A 22,258-nucleotide genomic window follows, 5' to 3' on the forward strand; every position below is an offset into this window, starting at 1 on the left:
AAAAGATTATTATTATAATTGCACACCTTTCCTGAAAGTGTATTAAATCTGATATTCAATGTGTAATAAAAACACAATAACAAGAAAATATGAAACTGTGTAATCAATAGTAATGAGAAATATGAAAATTTCCACCGAATTTTTTATTGTAAAAGCTATGAAATTGACTGGGTGTGGTGGCTCTCGCCTGTAATCCTAGCACCTTGGGAAGCCGAGGTGGGTGGATCATCTGAGGCCAGGAGTTCGAGACCAGCCTGTGCAACATGACGAAACCCCATCTCTGCCAAAGACACAAAAATCAGCTGGGCATGGTGATGCACGCCTGTAATCCGATCTACTTGGGAGGCTGAGACAGGAGAACAGCTGGAACCTGGGAGGCGCAGGCTGCAGTGAGCTGAGATAGCGCCACTGCACTCCAGCCTGTGTGACAGAGTGAGACTCCATCTTAAAAAAAAAAAAAAAAAAAGCTAAAAGCTACTCCTGGTTCTCATAGAAAAAAAAAAGCTATGAAATTATATTAATAAAAAGAATCTCCTACCACTAGAACCCAACTGAAACCCATGAATGTTTTTGAGCAATTAATGATGCTTGTTTGGCTCCATTAACAAATGAAATCCTAAAAAAAATCTTAACTATTTCCCTTAAATTTTACAAAATAATGTCAAGACTATAGATAAAAAACTGGAATGAATGTTGGGTTATTTTATATAATAAAACTTGCTAGCATCTCATATATACAAAACCCTGAGTTAGAAACTGTCTACTGAGGGCTGATTTGCAAAGGATAGGGAGAATTCAATTCAAAAGGATGCCCTTCAACTCTAGTGTCCACTGACAGGTGAATGGATAAACAAAATGTGGTATATATATACATACAGTGGAATGTTATTCTGCCTCAAAAGGGAAGGAAATTTTGACACATGCTACAACATGGATGAACCTTGAAGACATTACACTAAGTGAAATAAGCCAATAACAAAAGCACAAATATTATATGATTTCTCTTACCTGAAGTTCCTAAAGTAGTCAAATGCATAGAGACAGAAAGTAGAGTGGCAGTTGCCAGGGCTGGGAGGAGGAGGGAGGACTGGGGAGTTAGGTACAGTTTCAGTTTGGGAAAATAAAAAAGTTTTTAGATGAATGGTGGTGACAGCAACACAACAATGAGAATGTACTTAAAGACACAGGACTATACACTTAAAAATGGTTACAATGGGCCAGATGCGGTGGCTCACGCCTGTAATCCCAGCACTTTGGGAGGCCGAGGTGGGTGGATCACTTCAGATCAAGAGTTCGAGACTAGTCTGGCCAAAATGGTGAAACCCTGTCTCTACCAAAAATATAAAAATTAGCTAAGCGTGGTGGTGTGCGCCTGTAATCCCAGCTACTTGGAAGGCTGAGGCATGAGAATCACTTGAACCTGGGAGGCGGAGGTTGCAGTGAGCCAAGATTGCGCCACTGCACTCCAGTCTGGGTGACAGAGTGAGACTCCGTCTCAAAAAAAAAAAAAAAAAAAGGTTAAAGGGTAAATTTCATTATGTGTATTTTACCACACACAGAAAACAGAATGCCATGAAGCAACAAAGGAGGTGTCGCTTGTTATAAAGAAAGAAAAGTGAGCAAAAAAGATGCTTGTCACATAATTTGAAAAGCAATATTATTATTTAATAATATTTTGTGCCAGCAAGCACATTTTATCAGAACAGAAAAGGGTATTTAATATTATTTCCAATGCTGAAGTTAGAATTAAAATCCATGCTGCTCTACAGTTCAAATCTATTCCTTGTAATTTTAAAAAGTATACGTTCAACTTCCTGTAAGTACATTAATTTTATAGATGTTTAAGAATACTAACTTTATCATCTTTTTCTTAATTAGTATACAGCTTTCAGTTCCACTAGAAAAAAATTAATTCTCACCTATCAATAATATAGTCACTCACAGAATCGGAGTTAGAAGATACCTTAGATTTTACTTTTCTAATCTAAGTATTTCATTAACAGATGAGGAAAAGTGAGATCCAGAGAGGTAACCTGACTTGCCCAAAGTTGCACAGCTATTCAGCAATATTTATTAAGTGATAATTATTAATTATGTGCAAAGCACTACAGTAGGTACAAGAGGAAGATTTTAGGATCAGTGAGTTTATAGTTTCAAGGAGCATGCAATTTAATAGTGAGTATAAAACAAACACACAGAAAAATATAACACAAGGCAAGATGTATCTTAAGAGCCTGAGAAAGTACAAAGAGACATGTTTCAACAGAAAGAAAAGGAATCAAAAGGCATAATTTTTCCCTTGGGGAAAGGGCTGGCCATCCCTGGGCAGGGTGGGTCTCCTTCCTCAGTGTTCCTGCAGCAGTCTGTTCATGTGACTCATAGTGATATTTGCCATACAGTGGTTTGTTTATAGGCCTGTTGTTACAAAGTAAAATAGTCCTGGAAGTTCATATACAATCCATCTGAAACAATAGGTTATGTATCCCTAGAGCTTAGCTCAATGTTTAGCAAACAGAACTTAGTAAATACTAAATAAATGAGCAAATGAGTGACAGAGTAAACATGTGCATGGATGAATGAATGAACAGAAGAATGCAGAGTTCAGCTGTGGTTTAGGACTCATGATTCACCTAATGAGTCCAAGAAATGATTTAGGGTGGGAAAAGTTGGGCAGAGAGGAAAAGATAGAGAAGCTTTTCTGCCCTTTCCCTAGTGTCTCTTCATTGTTTTCTTTACATTATTGGATATTTCTTCATTTTTTACAAAAGCCAAAGATACTAAGTCTGGGGTAAATCTGGTCAACTATGTACACAAAGGTTTTCATTATGCATCTCTTTCCCATTCTTTCTTACTTTTGCAAGAAACAACTTGGCACCAAAGAATGGCCACTTCCTGGCTACTGTCAAATAAATGCGCACACAGTCAGCAGCACTGTGTCCCCGGAGGGCCATCCATCTGGTTGAGAGTCGCTGGCAAAGCTGCCTAAAAAAAAAGAAAAGAACAAAAACAAAAACACTAAAGCAAAAACATAAACAGTGTGTCATAGTCTTAAGATAAAACTCTCCTTGAGCCAATCCTAAGCATAACTGTGATCCCTAGGCATAACCCAGGTAAAGATTTTGTGACTCTCATCACACCACTGTCCATCACTTGTCCTTTCTGGAATATTCCTTTCACCAAATTCTCATACTATTCGTGTTTTCGGCATGAACTAGGTACCCACAGCAGGTCCATTTTTAAAATCTGAATATCTACCATCAAAACTTAGCGTAAATTAGTTTAAAAGATAACTTCTCATGGGAATATTTTCATTTTAAAAGAAAAGTACAGGCCAGGTGCAGTGGCTCACGCCTGTAATCCCAGCACGTTGGGAGGCCGAGGAGGGAGGGTCACCTGGGGTCAGGTGTTTAAGACCAGCCTGGCCAACATGGTGAAACCCCGTCTCTACTAAAAATACAAAAATAAGCCAGGCATGATGGCGGGTGCCTGTAATCCCAGCTACTCGGGAGGCTGAGGCGGGAGAATCACTTGAACCCGGGAGGTGGAGGTTGCAGCGAGCCGAGATCACCCCATTGCACTACAGCCCGGGTGACAGAGCAAGACTCTGTCTTAAACAAAAACAAAAACAAGTAGTAGAGCCCAAAGATGAATCCCTGATGGTAGAATTTTAGGTCCTCCCACCCCTGGCTTGGAGAGATGTTAGATGCAAGGTGAAACTTGTCAAATCAAATTACAAAGGCAAGCACTTATTCTACATAGACAAAAGGCTGATCTTAAATGTTTCTATTTTGGAAAAGCTCACGATAAATTGGATTTGCCTCTATTTCTAAATCTAATCAGCTTCTCTTTATATATTCTCTGAAATTGAAACTCCAAATTGAGGTAAATTAGAAACTTTTATATTAAAAAGTCTTTTGTAAGAAGATAGTTTATTTTTATTTCAACTTATTCATAATAGAATATACAAAATATAATTTTTTGGTATGTACTTCATAAAATTAAACATATTATTGGCCAATTTTTTTCTCTTATTTATTATCAGGGTTGTTCTGGACAAGAATGAAAAAGATCAATTAAAAAGTACATCTAAAGCCTTTTTTTTTAATTAAAGAAAGTTTAAATATAGATTCTAAAGCTTCTGGGCTTATCTTAAATAAAAATATTGGCTGGGCACAGTGGCTCACGCCTGTAATCCCAGCACTTTGGGAGGCTGAGACAGGCGGTTCATGAGGTCAGGAGATCGAGACCATCCTGGCTAACACGGTGAAACCCCATCTCTACTAAAAATACAATAAATTAGCTGGGTGTGGTGGCAGGCGCCTGTAGTCCCAGCTACTTGGGAGGCTGAGGCATGAGAATGGCTGTACCCGGGAGGCGGAGCTTGCAGTGAGCCGAGATTGGGCCACTGCACTCCAGCCTGGGCGACAGAGCGAGACTCCGTCTCAAAAAAAAAAAAAAGAAAGAAAAAAAATCTATAATCTCCTGTGGCTCAATCGTGTTAAAAAAATCTTGAGAAAGCTGTCCAAATGTTTTTCACCTTTAAAATTTGAACACAGAAATATTACCAAAAAACTAGTATGACCCTACCCTATAAAGAGTTACAAAGATTTCCTTACCTTAACTGCTCTTCAGAACAGTCATCTCTATACCTTTTAGGATAAAATTTCTCTATGACTTGCTTTAGAGTTTGATTCACTTTGCACTGATTGGTAACATGCCCTGCTGGAGTTGAGAAAGGTCTTTCAAAATCTCCAATCTCTACCTAATTGGAAATCCACAAAAGTGAAAATATATTGAAAAGAGTTTTAAGACAGAAAATCAGTTAGTTTTATTTTTTCTAAACATTCTTTTTTAACACATAATACATAAATCTATTTGTCATGATTATGTGATTATGAACTTCATAATCATATGTAGGAATTTTTATAAATTACATTTGAATTATAATTTATTTTTTGAGACGGAGTCTCGCTCTGTCACCCAGGCTCATTGCAACCTCTGCCTCCCAGGTTCAAGTGATTCTCCTGCCTCAGCCTCCTGAATAGCTGGGACTACAGGCATATACCACCACGCTTGGCTAATTTTTGTGCTTTTAGTAGAGACGGCGGTTTCACCATGTTGGCCAGGCTGGTCTCGAACTCCTGACCTCAAGTGATCCGCCTACCTTGGCCTACCAAAGTGTTGGGATTGCAAGCGTGAGCCAGAGCCACCGCCTGGCTTGAATTCTAATTTTGAAAAAAATCTGTAATTTAAACATTTGAGTTCCATTTCTACATTAACCTTCCTAGTTTACTATCACCATCTAGTAGTACTTGCTAAAGGTCACTACTTTGTTATTGTCTGCAAGGACAATTTTTCATTTTTAAGGCACTATTTTAATTGCTGATAATAAGATGAAATAGATGTTAAAAATAAAAGGCAACAGACGGGTGTGGTGGCAGGCACCTGTAATCCCAGCTACTCGGGAGGCTGAGGCAGAAGAATCGTTTGAACCCAGGAGGCGGAGGTTGCAGTCAGCCGAGATCATGCCATTGCCCAGCCTGGGTGACAGAGCAAGACTCCATCTCAAAAAAAAAAGTTATAAGAAATTTCAAAAAACTATTAGTTGGACTTTTTGAGGGTCTCTCCTGAATGTAATGGGAGCAAGAACCATATTCTCATTACTTTGTTCCTAGATTTTCTCCATGTTATTGTGTTCATACTCTCATTCTACTAGCATTAATCCCGGGAATAGAGTCCTTCCCAGGATATACAGTTGTGTTCGGAACCACAATTTATACTTTATTGGAGCATGAAGTTCAAGGTAGGGAGTATTAAGGGAATGTTGAGGCTGGAGGGGCAGGCAGAGTTCAGATCTTGAAAGTCCTTGCATGTAAAAAAGGAATGACAGAGCTAGATTCACATTTTTGCTGTATCTCTATCCCAGTTACTAGTGCTGCCTAATAAAGCTCCATGCACAGGTGACATTGTGCCAGTTTCCAGGCTCAGCCCTTAAGAAAACAGCAGTTTCCACTTCTTGTCTATCTTCTGGGACATTGTTGCTGTCACCCATTCACCATTCTTGGAGGAAGCACAAGCAGTCATATACATGAAGAGACCACGTGTAAGGTGCTCCAGCTGACAGTCCCAGCAGAAGTCCCCACAAACAGCCGGCATCAATCAGCCACCAGACATGACTGAAGGAGCCTTCAAATGATTCCAGCCCTCAGCCATAGAGTGACAACTGGCTCTCAAGCTATGTCAGCTGATACCACCGGAAGCAGAGACACACACTGTCCCTTCACATCCCTGCCCAAATTACTGTCTTAAGTAGCTGAGTTTTGGAGTCATTTGTTATGTAGCAATAGATAAGTGGAAAAAATCCCTCTAGCATTTGTGTGAAGGATAAATTTGTGAGGGACCAGACCAGAGAAAGGCACACTACTTAGGAGCCTGCTGCAGGACAGCAGGCAGTATGAGACAATGATCCGAACCTTAGCAACAGAAGTCAGCATACAGAGGAGAGAACAGACTAAAACATCCCTAAGAGTTCACATTCGCAGGATGTGGTGACTGGTGGAAAAGGGCCAAAGTGAGGGAAGAGTCATGATAATTCCCAGGTGTGAAGCTTGTCTGGGGGACCAGGTGGAGGCAGTATCATAAAGAGGAGATAGAATGTGAACACAGAGGAGGGACAATGATTAGTTTGGTTTTCAATATGCTGATTTTGGCTGGGCGCGGTGGCTCACGCCTGTAATCCTAGCACTTTGGGAGGCCAAGGCAGGTGGATCACTTGAGGTCAGGAGTTTGAGACTAGCCTGGCCAACATGGTGAAACCCCGTCTCTACTAAAAATACGAAAATTAGCAGAGCGTGGTGGTGAGTGCCTATAATCCCAGCTACTAGGGAGGCTGAGGCAGGAGAATCGCTTGAACCCGGGAGGTGGGGGTTACAGCGAGCCAAGATTGTGCCACTTCACTCCAGCTTGGGCAAAAGAGGGAAACTCTGTCACAAAAAAAAAAAAAAAAAAAAAAGTTGATTTTAAGGAGCCCATAAAAAAACTACGAACTGAAAAAAAAAGATCTGGGAAACACTGGCATAGGTGGTGCATAGAATAAAAAGAATGATTGAGATGTCCTGGGACAGAATGTAGCATGAAGAGCCATAGGCCAAAGACCCTGGGGAATCTAAGCCTTGGTCCAGATGCCATATGGCAGAGTTGCTTTAACATTTTCCTTAATTAACCTAGACAAAGACTTGGGTGTGGTTGAGACTATGGGTTGCATCTTATGACCATTCTCTCCTTCTTCTTAAGAAAAACCTTAAATTTAGCTGGGCACACTGCCACCCCGCTGAGACCACATTCCCCGGACTCCCTGGTAGGTAGTAGGCAAGGCCATGTGACTAAATTCTGATGGGAGAGACATGAATGGAGGCGTTCTATGCAGCTGCTGAGAAGTTTTCTCAAGTGCGGGAGGGCATGCCCTTTTCAGCCCTTCCCCTACCCTGAAGCCCAGAACACTGACATTAGCTGGCACTCTGGCAGACTCCCAGGACCATGGTGATGACACCCTAGGGATGGCAGCAGAGAGAACAGGATAAAGCCCATGCCCCTAATGGCTTCACAGAGGTGCCAGGATGCCTCTCTCTCTATGTGAGCGCTAAATATACTTCTATTCTGATTAAGTCAGTATTAATTTGTGTGTGTGTGTGTGTGTGTGTGTGTGTGTGTGTAGAAGATTGAACTTAATCCTAGCTGATACAATAGGCAAATAAAAGAAAGTGCTCTAGCCTTTTCAAGGACTTACTCCTATTAGACTACCAAGCGATTTCAGCATGACATCTTCAAGCCCACAGCTCTACACTCCAATTCCTTTATTAAATACAAAGCCTAGAGATATATTTTCAAAATAATTAAGAAACTGGGTTCTCTTTATGGAATACTGTCTCATTCTACATCATTGCAATTGTCAGCAGTTTAGAGGGAAACTATAATTATAGTGCCTGTAATTTTTAAGGTGCTAATTGTAGCAAAACGAATGTAAAGAATTATTGAAGTATATTATTTTACGTTTAATTCAGTGTAGAAATTAGTATCTTATTATTTCAATATATTACTCCATATAACATGGAAGTTACCTGAGATAAAAGAGCTGCCATTTCTAATGCCAGATCCTTGTTCAGAGGAAAAAGTCCATGTATGATTTGATCATTTGTCTGATACATTAACAGCAACTTTTCTCTATCAGTCTCTCCATGAGCTTGCACTGAGAAATATAGTCTGTAAAAAAAAAGAGTAAATTTCTCATTAAATTATATTCTTACAAGGAAATAAAGTAAAGATAAATCCAGAGGACTGAGATGGGGTTGTTTTAACACAGTACTCTAAGTGGTATGAACTTAGACTACGACTGTCAATGACTTCTGTTTCTGTTCTATTTAGTACTTTCCACAAAATAAGAAAAAACTGCTTTGAGGTTGAGGTTGAGAAGTGCTGGAGGTGACATTGAATCACATTAAATGTCAATTGTCTAAATACACCAATGAAAAGACAGAGATTGTCAGAGTGGATAAAATATAAAACCCAACTATACGGTGCTTATAAGAAATCCACTTTAAATATAAATAAAAATATATAAGTAGAAGTAAAGGGATGAAGCAATTTTTTAGGCCTCGAAACACCAAATCCTTAAATGTTCCTGAGGAAGGACCTAAGACATCAAGCGAAATTAAATATGCCCTCTCTTGCAAGGAATGTATATGATACAGGCCTTTATTTCAGTGGGCTGTATAAACCCAGTCTTCAAAACCCTCATGATCCTTCCTGAATACCTTGGACACAGCGCGGAAAAGGAAGTGAAGGTTTCAACTCAAAACCACCCCCAAATCAACATCAAATAAGGGGAGGGGGAGAAGGTGAGTTTTCTCTGGGAATCTGAAGGATAATATTTATAGATTTAAGTGTGTTTTGACTTTTTGGCCACAATCTGATAAGCAGCTTTAGGGGCTCAAAAATAGTTTACATGTTATCACTATTACTCACTGAAACACAACATGGCTTTTGTCTGCCTAGGGGGGTCTTCATCAAATCAGTGACTCTCTTTATTTATTCACTGTGTCATTTATTCACACGTGAGATTTGTGGGGCTCTGACTTCAGGCTGCAGATCAGGCACAGGTGCTGTAACGGCTCTAAATGCTGTGACAATGGGGTGGGTGAGCAACATCTTGACACACCTGAATACTGCCATGACAACACAGTGGCTGGAAAAGAGAGATTTAGATACAGTAGCTGTTAGGTGTGTGCTCAGTTTGGCTATAACTTTGCATTTTCAGCCTTTTCTTCCCCCTACACACTTGTGGGAGACGACACACCCCTATCATTTACAGTATCTCTCCCAGTAATTCTCTCAAATAGCAGGGAAGGGGAGGGCAGCAGGTCTAAATCTCTGGGCAAGCATGGGTGGGTGTACTTTGAAAAGCTCCTCCTACCCCATGATTCTATTCATTCTTTCCTCTCTACCCAGTTTACAAATCAGAAAAATCCTAAGCTCCATTTTAATCTATGATGACTACACAAAGACAAATAATGCAGGATTATATTGTTAAACTGGTAGTAGAATATGGCTGGGCAACAGAAACAGACGCCAAATCCAAAATGATATCAGCAAAGCCGTATAAAACAAAGAGAAGAAAATTTAAGATGAAAGCCTTTCTTTTTGGCATGCTTACATTTGTATGCATAGCTTATTCTCCCTACTTGAAGTTAGGAAGTATATCATACTCATCACTGTAATCCACTAGAGTTTAGCTAAGTGTTACCACTGGAAGGTTTGGTAATATGGCTAAGGGGAGAAAAAGAACCAAATGGCTACAGGCAAGAAGAGCTTAAGTGCATTTTCTCTTATTCCCAGCAGGCAACACAATTGAGCCTGACAGGGGAAAAGGAAGTATCATTAGCAAAAAAAAAAAAAAAAAAAAAAGAGAGAGAGAGAGAGAAACAGTACTGGACATGAACCATGGGCTCAAATCCCTAATGAAACAGTTTTGGCTCCAATAGCTATCCAGGGATTTGGGGAGAATTTGAAGAGGAACAAAAATGACCAAGAAGTCATAAAAATCAAATCCATGGAGCTTGAATAGGAAAGGCACTAGAGGAATGTGATCTAAGCCTCTCACAATATGGCCAGCTTTCAGCTGCTTCCAAATCCTAAAGAGGCCTGCAGCAGACAGAATGGGCTTCCATGACAGCAGGCAAGGCTTAGATTAGCTCGCAGGGGTATTCCCAAATCTCCACCTCCTCATTGGACACCCAGGAAGCTGAATACTGTGGGATGGAAATTGCGTCACTGTGGACCAGTACCACTACACAAATACACTGCTTCCAAATTCAGCAGGGCTCTCAGCAGCACTGGGCGATCCTTTTGCTTGCCCTCAACTGGATCCATATTCATTCTTCAGAGCATTTATTTCCTACTGTTGCCCTTCCCATCCTCTTGTAAACTTACTGGGGGGAAAGCCTGCAATCTCTCTCTGTTCACCCTTCCTTCACTCCTCAGTCCACCATGGTCTACTGGTTATACTCTACTAAAACTGCAATTGTTCTCTTCCTGCCTCAGTGGCGTCCAACTTCCAGTCATCTGCTCAGAAGTCACCACTCTGCAAAGTCTTCCTCTATGTCCCTACAACCTCTTGTATGTATGCGTCATACTCATGGTAATGACAAATATCTACAAAGCATTTACTATGTGGCAGGCTCTGAACCAAGTGCTTTACAATTGCCAACATTTAATCCTTCAGACAACCCTAGAGGTGGGAGTCGTTTTGACCTCCGTTTCACATACAGGGTACCTGAGGCACAGAGATGTTAAGTGACTTGCTCAGGGCCACATAGTAAGTGGTAGAGCCAGGATTCTAACCCAGGCAGCCTGTCTCCACCCCATGTTCTTCACTCCTGTGCTACATTCTTCCTGTTACAGCACTGATTGCATTGCTAAGACTTCATGTCTGCCTCTCCCTATAAACTGAAAGATTCCAAAGGGCAAGGAAACTCTATTCACCTTGGAATTCCCAAGGCTTCAAACAAGGCTTGGCACTGGTAGATGGCATGAATGGACAAATAAATGGTATGTGAGAATTGCTAAGTACAGGAATTATTTGCCAAAAATCCTGAAGAATTCCCTTTCATAGTCTTAGGCAAGTGACTTAACTCTCTAAAGCTTCAGTTACCTCATCTGTGAGATGGAAATAATAATAGTACCTCAAAGGGTTGTAAGGATTAGATAAGAATGCATACAAAGAGTTCAGAATAGGGCCTGATGTTAGGTAAATGTTCAACAAATGAGGGTTAGTAGTAGTAGAAGTACTAGTAGTAGTATTCCCCAGAGGTCTCTGGAATCATGAGAGTCTCTCTTTTTTTTTTTTTTTTTTTTTGAGACAGAGTCTCGCTCTGTCACCCAGACTGGAGTGCAGCGGCATGCAGTGGCACGATTTGGCTCACTGCAACCTCTGCCTCCTGGGTTCATGCGATTCTCCTGCCCCAGCCTCCCATGTAGCCGGGACTACAGGCGCATGCCACCATGCCCAGCTAATTTTTGTATTTTTAGCAGAGACGGGGTTTCACCATGTTGGCCAGGCTGGTCTTGAACTCCTCACCTCAGGTGATCCGCCTGCCTAGGATCCCAAAGTGCTGGGATTACAGGCATGAGCCACGGTGCCTGGTCCACATGAGAGTCTCTTGATCCTGGAATTTTTTTTGGTGTGAACATAGCTAGGAGAAATGGGATAAACTCCATTTCTTGGCTTAAACTTCTGGCTATGGCCAGTTTTCTTTTGTTAAAAACATGCCTTGGCTCTTACAACTTCAAAAACACAATGAGAAATCAAATTAAATAAGAAGCTTAACTATGAATAGAATTTAAATGTTAGTTGCCAACGGTTGTCTATGAGAACAAGTTCAAAACCTGTTAATTAGATCTTTCATACCTGAATCTAAATAATTAAAATTCCATCACTTGTTAAGTATCCATTTAAAATTCCATGATAAAGAGAATTGATATTTTAGCTTTGTTTGTTACCCTGCTGCTTGGCAGATGAAGAATCAGGTCCTTGGCTGTGTGACAGGTCACAGCAAGGTTCCCTCCTAACTGTATCACTAGAAATTAGGGCTCATTGTCTAAGCTACTTATAAACACCGGCAAAGCACGGCCATGTTTAGAAACATCACTTTCTCATAGCTGTGGCTATCCAGCCATTTCAGAGTTCTGTTAAAAATCAAGCCTTTCAGTTGAGTTAATTTTTTTCCTGCTGTCAAAGACATTGTCATGAGGTTTTAATTTTAAACAAGGTAATCATCATCTGTTATTCACAATTCTCTCTTTTAAAAAAAATTTTTGAAGAGATTTATTCTGAGCCAAATATGTGTGACCATGGCCTGTGACACAGCCCTCAGGAGGTCCTGAGAACATGTGCCCAAGGTGGTCGGGGAGCTGCTTGGTTTTACGCATTTTAGGGAGGCTGAGACTTCAATCAAATAACTTAAGAAATCTATTGGTTTGGTCTAGGAAGGCAGAACAACCTGAAGTGAGGACTCCACAACCTCTTATGGCAACCCAGACATTCCTTTCTATTGATTCCAGGTCTTTGGATAAACTCAACCAATTGTCAACCAAAAAATTTTTATTCACGACTCTCTTTGTCCTTCCTTGTGGTGTTTGTTAGACTTGAAGCATTATTTTTACCTGTCTTTCATATCCAAATTTTATCCAAATTTCGCTTCAGTTCCGATCATAGCCATCATACTCAGAGTTGGTATGTATTAAGCATTCATAAGGTTTAGATTATTAGGCATAGTCTTGGCTGGGCGCGGTGGCTCATGCCTGTAATCCCAGCACTTTGGGAGGCTGAGGCGGGCAGATCACCTGAGGTCAGGAGTTTGATACCAGCCTGGCCAACATGGTGAAACCCCGTCTCTACTAAAAATACAAAAATTAGCTGGGCATGGCGGCAGGCGCCTGTAATCCCAGCTATTTGGGAGGCTGAAGCAGGAGAATCGCTTGAACCTGGGAGGCAAAGGTTGCAGTAAGCTGAGATCGCGCCATTGCACTCCAGCCTGGGCAACAAGAGTGAAGTTCTGTCTCAAAAAAAAAAAAAAGAATGCCTGAACCTCTTCTCCATAAATGTCTTTGGCAGGCCAGGTCCAGGAGCTGGCTCCTTCCACAAAGGCTGAGGCCAAGAGGCAGGGGCAGCGATGAGGACCGTTAGGTCAGTGCTTCTCAAAACCCAGCACGTGTAAGAATTATCTGGAGAGCTGTCAAAACAGGGGCTTCTGGGCTCCACCCACAGAAATTCTGACTCAGTGGGTCTGAAGTGGGGCCTAATGATTTGCATTTCTAACATGTTCCACGTGGTCCTGAGGCTGCTAGTGTTGGGCCCACGTTGGGAACTACTGCTCCACATTAAACAGAACTACAATAATAATCTAGAAGGTCCAAATATTCTAGCCTGCTGTCCTTCCCAATCACCAAAGGGCGATTGATACCTTGATAAAGTTTACCCTCAAGGGAAACAGGTCCCTCCAGGGGTGAAGCCTATTAGATTTCCAATATCTATGCAATATTGCTTACCTCTAGGAATGCATGATTTTAAAATCTTAGATACCAAAGATTAATAGTCACTGTCTTATTACTTGAACCTCTGGCAAATCATCACAGCTCATGAGCCCCTGAATAAAGAAGCTCCAGTGTTCACAACCACCATTTATTCAGATCAACAGAGTCTGTTCAAATACTGGGTGGCCCTTTAAGTGGCCAACTGGATGAGAGAAGAGTCCAAAATATGAATGTGCCATATTTATTTAACTGTTCTCCCTATTAATAAACATGTGAGTGTCTGTCCCAAGTTTTTAACAAAAACGTTGACAAAGAATATGACAAAAACATGACAAGGAAGATACTGTGACATACTGGAATACTCTGCCCACTTATCTGGGTATTTCTGTGGGATAGACTATTAGAACAAGAAATTTTAAAGTGGATCAAAATTACATTCTTTATGTTGTACAGTGCCTTCAATTCTTACATTCCAATTTTAAGTCTGAACATCTTCCAAAAAGAGACCTCTGAGTACCACTCCAATAATTCCACCAGGCTCTGGGTCTGACATTTTATAGATTCCTTAATTTACAGGGTAAAAGACTCAAATAAAACCAGCAAAATACCATTATTTTGTTATAATTAATGTGAGCTGGTCAGTTAACAGTGTTTATTAAGTACTACCTTTTGCTAATACATGAAAGAAATGAAAATATTTAAAAAGAAAGAAAGGAAATCTGGTTCCTGACTACATGCCAAAGTACATTACCATTTTATCTGTAGAGAAGGTGTGTGCTCCGGCTTCTCCGACATTTTCTCAATTCCTGACACAAGCTAAGCAGCCTCCATCTACAGGCCTTTGAACATTCTTTTCTATGCATTTTGATGTTCCCACTTCCATCTCCCTCTGAACTTGGTATAAACATCATTTCCTCAAAGAAGCCTCCCGAGGTCTCCCATCTAGGTCAGGCTCACTGTTGTGTGCCCTCACAGTACCTCTCTCTCCCTTCAGAGAACATACTGTGTCATTACACACTCATTAGAGTGAGGATATGCCCAACAATGGTCTTCCTCACTAACCCGTAGATTCCAAAAGATCAGGGACTGGGTCTGTCTGTATTTATTACAATTTTATTTATAGCCTCCAGCTAAGTGATAGGCCTTACAGTTGAAGCTCGGTGAACACCGAGAGAGAGAGAGAGAGAGAGACAGGGAGAGAGAGAGAGAGACAGAAAGAAAGAGAAAAATGAGAATGAAAGACTGAGAAGGAATAAATATGAGTATAAAGAATATATGACTTCCAAAAGACTGAGGCAAACATAGGACATAGGTATCTCCTCTTTTTTTTTTTTGAGACGGAGTCTCGCTTTGTCGTCCAGGCTGGAGTGCAGTGGTGCGATCTTGGCTCACTGCAAGCTCCGCCTCCCGGGTTCATGCCATTCTCCTGCCTCAGCCTCCCAAGTAGCTGGGACTACAGGTGCCCGCCACCACGCCCGGCTAATTTTTTGTATTTTTAGTAGAGATGGGGTTTCACCATATTGGCCAGGATGGTCTCGATCTCCTGACCTCGTGATCCACCTGCCTCGGCCTCCCAAAGAAACATAGGTATCTCTTCTTACTACAGATCTGTAGTAGGGTATTGAAGTATTCAGTCTTTATGAAAAATGTAATAATACTGTTAAAGGAAATTATGAAAGTGAAAAATGCATCCTTGTATCAACTACTCTAAGAGAGCAGCTATTTTTTTCTGTAGTTTTTCTGATTGTGTGCGTGTGTGTATTTTTTGTTTGTTTTGAGACAGGGTTTCACTCTGTTGCCCAGGCTGGAGTGTAGAGTGCAGTGGCACAATCACGGCTCACTGCAGTCTCAACCTCCTGGGCTCAGGTGATTCTCCCACCTCAGCTGTCTGAGTAGCTGAGATTACAGGCACATGCCACCATGCCTGGCTAATTTTTGTATTTTTAGTAGAGGCGGGGTTTTGCCATGTTGGCTCCCAAAGTTGAACTCCTGACCTCAGGTGATCTGCCCACCTTGGCCTCCCAAAGTGCTGGGATTATAGGCGTGAGCCACCGTGCTCAGCTGAAACCTAGTGTTTCTGATGTTTGTCTAAAAGCATATTTTCATAAAATATAATTCTTTATGACATTAAGAGACTAGAATTAGAAACAAAATTTTATGTGACAAGGTTTTCTTCCTATAGAAACAGAGTTATCATTTATAGAAAGACAAACTTACAAATAAATAACTTTTAAGGCATTCAATAGAAAGGTAAATAGTAGGTGCATTATTAGAACATATTGTATACTCATACTTTGGCATCTGGATGCAGTATTACACACCTGTTTTTGTATGTCAGACGAACAGTCCTTGTACCTTCACATTTTCCAGGCTGCTGTTCTTTGGAAGCCTGTTCCCATTTGGAAATAATGTCACAAATCTAGAAAGGAAGTGGAAAACTGAGATTTACAGTACTTTTCAAATCAACATTTTTTGAAGACAAGTGTGCTGCAGACTGAAATTTTTCAATTAATATGATCAAACCAAATATACTCAAGCTTTTTGTTTTCAGCCTCTGTGCGGCTCTGAGTTTAGTATGTAATTATAAATTGCTATTTGGTCCACTTATCCTTTTGGACACACATTAACTTTGGACTGTGGCCATGCATTTTTTACTCAAAAAGGAACCGTAATGTAGGACTGCCTGAAACTGGAAACAAGAAGATTCCAGGGATTTTTCCATGATTTGGTCACTGAAGAAGCAAGTTTTTCACCTTCCGAGTTCAAAAAGATTTTAATAACTAAAGTTATACCAAAGAAATTTGACATATAATTTATGGAAAGAGTCCAGACCCAGGTCTAGCTATTTGATTTTGGGTAACTCATTTCCCTCTCTAGGCCTCAGCTTTCTCATTTGCAAAATAAGTGCATTGTTTCTCTAAGGTCCCTTGTGGTTCTGTAATTCTATTTATTTATTTATTTTTCAAATTGAGATGGGGTCTCACTCTGTCACCCAGGCTGAAGTACAGTGGCACGATCTCAGCTCACTACAACCTCCGCCTCCTGGGTTCAAGTGATTCTCCTGCCTCAGCCTCCCGAGTAGCTGAGACTACAGGCACCCGCCGCCATGCCTGGCTAATTTTTTTGTATTTTTAGTAGAAATGGCGTTTCACCACATTGATCAGGCTGGTCTTGAACTCCTGACCTCAAATGATCTGCCTGCCTTGGCCTCCCAAAGTGCTGGGATTACAGGCATGAGCCACCACACCCGGCCTAATTCTATATATATTATTGCCATTACTAAATGGAAGCTCTATTAAAGTTATTTTACTATGATCTGGAAAAGATTCTTTTAAAATCCCTCCCTTTTCATTTCCACAGGTCTGTTTTCTTTCTTTCTTCCTTTTTTTTTTTTTTTGTGAGACAGTCTTGCTCTGTCGCCCAGGCTGGAGTGCAGTGGCGTGATCACGGCTCACTGCAGCCTCGACCTCATGGGCTCAAGAGATTCTAGTGCCTCAGCCTCCAGAGTAGCTGGGACTACAGGCGTGTGGCACCATGCCTGGCTAATTTTTGTATTTTTAGTAGAGATGGGTTTTTGCCATGCTGCCCAGGCTGGTCTCAAACTCCTGGCCTCAAATGATCCACCTGCCCTGGCCTCCCAAAGTGCTTGGATTACAGGTGTAAGCCACTGCACCCGGCCACAGGTCTGTTTCCTAAACCATTTTTCATTTCCAGCTCAGGCCTTCCCTAACTCCCAATGCTGAACTTAATCTCTCTCTTTCTGTGCAAAGTTCACAGCACTCTCAAAACTTTCATCACTTTCAACCCTAGTTCAAGGTTATCTGTGTATAAAGCTGCTCTTCCGTAAGCAAATTTTAAGTTCACTGTGGGCAGGGACTATTTCTGGTCCTTTTGTATTCCCCACAGAGTCCAGCCAGCCCCTGGGATACAATAAAATAGCTTAGTAAGTATTGCTGAATAAATGGGAAAAAATGGAAAGCCATTTTATTAGCACTTCTACATATCTACCCTTATTATCCTAATACTTAGAGTATCATTTCCATTACTAACACCTTTCCTCTCTTTAATATGGAATGTGTATATGTAGAGATTGTGTATTAAGAATTCTATGGGTTTAACAAAGTCCTGCATTTTTTTTTCCTTATCGTGGAGATTAGATTGGTTAAAGTTTTGGAAAACTCCGGAATTAAACTTCTTGCAAAGTTTACTCTTCTTGTAAAGAGTAGCTTCTTTGCTGTTCGTTGGGCTTGGCTCCTGAAAAGGACTTGGTTTCACCTTGATGTTTCCTTGAAGACAATGCTCTAAATCTCTGCCAGAAGGATCGTCAGTGAACAACGCAAATCCAGACTGCGCTGGTTTCCTCATTCCTGTGTCCTGGTTCAAAGTATTCAAAAATTCTTCCACTGTGGTAGATGCGTCAAAACCAACTACCTAGACAGAAATAACAAAGCAGTTCTCTTAATAAGAAATATATAGTTTCAAACTGAGATTTTTAGGATGAAACAGAGCATACTTGATGCATGATTAATGATAACAGATTTTTCTAGGTGCTTCAACTTTTTTTCCCAAAGCTCCTCTGGAGAAAATTAACAGTTACTTCAGAAATTAGCTTGCTGAAGAACTCAAAAATCTCAGCTTCAGCCAACAGACATGAATCCAAAATAGAATGATCAGTTGACAGCTATAAATATTTTGCAAAGATATTATGCTTACCCATTAGAAGCAAACCAAGAACTATAGTACAATATGCAATCTTTAATCAAATGGAAAATGAACAAGAAATATGTTTAAATAAATGAACACTTTTATGTATTTAATGTTTGTTTCTTTAATAGGCAGTTAAGTATCTGAATTCTGTGATAAAAGGCATATGGCTACAAAGACTAATTGCTAGTTTGGGAACATGTTTGCTTCAATTAATAAGCAGGCATCTAGATCTGAGAACTGGAAGGGCCCAGTGAAGTTTTCCCAGATAATTTCTGAGATTTGGAGATTTTAAAAGAGACTAAAATTGTACACACCCAGTATCAGTAATTATTTCCACACCTAGGAGGTGTACTGATGGGAAAAAGCCCCAACCGAAGTGTTTTTTATTTTTCTGTCCATCAGAATCATAATGGCAGTGAAGCCCATCCCTTATTTGGTTCAATATGGATTTGTTATTAGTGTGAATCCTTTATAGCAAAACTGTTTCAAAACTCAGCTGTTCTGATAGTAAATCTAATATATTTGCATGTTTGTCACTGCCAGGTGCTGACAAAAGTAAGCAGAGAAGTCTCTGTTCCCTATAACAGAACTTGTACATAGGATTGTTGGCTAAGCATATTTTCATCAGGTAACCTACCTGGTATATCCCATTCATGAAGTGCACAGGTATACTAAAGGGCAAAGAATGGTGATAAGGGTTTCGGAGAAGAGTTGAAAGAATTTCCATCCTTGAGGGTCTTGCTTCTCTGTCACCATTTTGTTGCGTTCTTTCTACACAACGCTGGCAGTAAATGGCATATTTTCCAAATTCTGTCCTGTAATACAAAACTTAAGATAAAATCTAAGAATAAATTTAATTGACAACCTAATATGTGCAACCATTAAGAAAGCATCCGTGTACATTATCACAATGTATTAGGCTAATTTTGACAGTAACTTTTTTTGAATGATAATACTAAACTGCTGTAACTTTCCTCAAATTCCAACTTCTTTATTTTTGTAACTGCCTCACTCAAACCTCCCCACAAAGCATTCTTCATCTTTACTGTATTATTATAGTCACAAGCTGAATTTAAAATTACCAGTCACAAGTCAATATACAGTGATTTAATATTAACAAATATAAAGAAAGCAATTGCATGAAGAATAGTACAGAGTAACTTATAAAAACATGTTACAGCAGAATTCTCTTCTGAAGAACATGGTGGTTAATGCTTGACCACTAAACAAGGTAAAAAAAAAAAAAATGTCTTCAGGCCAGGCGTGGTGGCTCATACCTGTAATCCCAGCACTTTGGGAGGCTGAAGTGGGCAGATCACCTGAGGTCAAGAGTTCAAGACCAACCTGGTCAACATGGTGAAAACCTGTCTCTATTGAAAATACAAAAAATTAGCCAGGGGTGGTGGCGCACACTTGTAGTCCCAGCTACTTGGGAGGTTGAGGCAGGAGAATCACTTGGACCTTGGAGGTGGAGGTTGCAGTGAGCCAAGAACATGCCACTGCACTCCAGCCTAGGTGACAGAGTGAGACCCTGCCTCAAAAAAAAAAAATCTTCAAACAAAAATAAAAATATGTTTTCTTTCTTTATTCTATAAAAAACACTGCATTTGTGAAAAAATGTTAAGCATTAGAAAAACTCGTTAGAATAAATAAATGTAAAAGTTGGGTAGACATCTTATTTGTCCTTGTTTGTTATACATAAATTTTACTGCTTATTCAAGCAGATTGATAACACCTGTCAAATATGTTTGTATTCAAGTGCCCTGTAGGCAGATCCTTGGTCTCGGGGCTCCTCAGTGACTGCAACTGAAATTACCTGACCTTGGTCACAGATGACCTTGATCACAGAGGCCCCAAAATGTATTATGAACTGTAGAATATTTTCCTATTGCTTCCAAGTTGAGTTTGTTTATTTGTTTGTTTCTTTTACTGTGTTTGCTTTAGTCCAAGAGTTTAAGCAACCTGACACAAACCTCTTGGTGGACAAAATGACCCTGGATAAGCCTTGGCTGAGTGACCTGGGTCCCAATGTAAGAAAGCCATTCTGGAAGTTGAACTTTAAATGTGTTTTTCAAAGGAGTCACAATTCTGAAGTAATTCAAATACATACAATTAGAAAAGGAGGGAAGACCATGGGGGAAATTTTTCACATAAAAGAATTCAATGTGCAGAGAAATAGTAAAAGGGAAAACTAAGGAAACAAAATAGTTGCTTTTATTGAATGAACACCCACTAATGCTAAGTCATTCATACTTGAAATGCAAATACACTTTTCACTTAAAAATATTCTCTGTCAGTTTTTCAAGTATTTATTGCAATCTTCCCTAAGAGATTTAACATAACAAAGGAAATATTTTCCTAGCTCCACATCAATGATAACCAAAGGCTTCCTGTACCAATATTTGTTTCATACATTCTTCTGAAAATGTACCTGGCAGATCGTTAAATACTTATGATTTATCGTAGACTTTCAGAGACCACACAAACAGTTCAGCTGGCTAGTATTCTGCACACCTGGAATCTGCATTCCTCTTTAGGTGAAGCCTGAGGAGCCACAGGAAAGGATGATGGGGAAGGAAGAGCCCAACGCAGAGTGCCAAGAGCTGCCAGCCCTGGGCAGGGAGAAGCACCATAGGTTAGATACCACGTGCCAGTCAGAGATCCACATCTGAGTGAGTGCAGTGGGCTGATGACAGTCTCTCTTAACCCAAAAACGTTTTGCTTCTTTCACATATGCATGATCTGTTTACAGCATTTATCATAGGTTAAAAACAAAAAACTCTACATTGGGTCAGATCTATGATCCATCTAGTTGTGTGTATGGTTATCTACAACTGAGGAACCAAGGCACAAGCAGACAAGGTGCTCCTTTTTGACATTACACTCAAAGATTAGGAACATTGTTTCTTTTTTTTCACTTACGTATTTACTCATTCCTTGAAATACAAGTAATAGTTTTGAGAAACGCAGATTGCAAAACAGTAGAAAACACATGCCCTAAATCAAAACCAATCTACCTACACATACGTATGTATCTACATACCTAAATAAGGGACAAGTATAAAAATATTAACAGAGGTTATCTTTAGGTAGCAGCAATATATGTGATTTTTATTTTTCCTTTGCTCTGTTCTGTATTCTCCTTTCTATATTTTTTCAAGGAAGTATAAAACATGTTACAGCAGAATTCTCTTCTGAAGAACATGGTGGTTAATGCTCAACCACTAAACAAGGTACAAAAAGTCTTCAAACAACAAAAAAATTTTTTTAATTTCTTTATCCTATAAAACACTGCATTTGTTAAAAAATGTTAAGCATTAGACAAACTCATTAGAGTAAATAAATGTAAAAGTAGGATAGAGATCTCATTTGCCCTTGTTTGTTATATATAATTTTTCAGTCATTTTTAAAACCTTATATTAAAAAAGTTGGATAGAGATCTTATTTGCCCTTGTTTCCTATATATAATTTTCAGCCCTTTTTAAAATGTTATATTAAAAAAGAGGGAGAAATAGGCATTGTCCCTGCCCTTAAGGAACCTACAGTCTAGTAGGAGAGTTATATATTTAAACAGTAAATTATAATACAACATGGTAATACCACGTATTAACTTTTTAAAGCATAACCAATGGAAGGAATGACTAACTTCTTGTGGAGTCAGGGAAGGGATCACAGGGAATATGTTGCTTGGGCTGGACTATAAAGTCTACGGAAGGGAAGGAAGAGGAGGGATCCAGGTAACAGGAATACCATCAGGTGCATGGTGGAGAATATTGCAAAGGTGGAGTGTGTTTGAAGGATGGGGCGCATTTATTCATTCACTGTCTGCTGGAGGCAGGAAGTAGAGAAAGAGCGGGCCAGTGGAGCCAGATGACAAAGTGTTCTTGATGCAGATGAAGCTTAAGCTTCAGATTCCCTCTTGGGCACAGGTCCTGGGAAAGGCTTATTAACTGTGTTTACATGG

General features: G+C 40.0%; 1 protein-coding gene across 3 annotated transcripts in view; it reads right to left on the reverse strand.

Moving 5' to 3' along the window:
• The window catches only part of PLEKHH2 (pleckstrin homology, MyTH4 and FERM domain containing H2), a 128,573-nt gene that overhangs the window by 6,102 nt on the left and 100,213 nt on the right, over nucleotides 1-22,258 (reverse strand). The window contains exons 21-27 of one of the 3 annotated variants that reach the window (XM_063594981.1): nucleotides 20,809-20,906; nucleotides 18,932-19,109; nucleotides 17,863-18,018; nucleotides 15,909-16,006; nucleotides 8,118-8,259; nucleotides 4,617-4,762; nucleotides 2,853-2,982 (exon numbers count right to left, since the gene is read on the reverse strand). In XM_063594981.1, the coding sequence (XP_063451051.1) occupies nucleotides 2,853-2,982; nucleotides 4,617-4,762; nucleotides 8,118-8,259; nucleotides 15,909-16,006; nucleotides 17,863-18,018; nucleotides 18,932-19,109; nucleotides 20,809-20,906 (948 nt within the window). Of the gene's footprint in view, nucleotides 1-2,852; nucleotides 2,983-4,616; nucleotides 4,763-8,117; nucleotides 8,260-9,021; nucleotides 9,242-15,908; nucleotides 16,007-17,862; nucleotides 18,019-18,927; nucleotides 19,110-20,808; nucleotides 20,907-22,258 lie in introns of those variants that run through there. The other 2 variants (XM_055108024.2, XR_008624370.2) reach the window with 2 other exon arrangements.

The sequence above is a fragment of the Pan paniscus genome, chromosome 12 (genome assembly GCF_029289425.2).
Source record: "Pan paniscus chromosome 12, NHGRI_mPanPan1-v2.0_pri, whole genome shotgun sequence".
Lineage (NCBI taxonomy): Eukaryota > Metazoa > Chordata > Mammalia > Primates > Hominidae > Pan > Pan paniscus.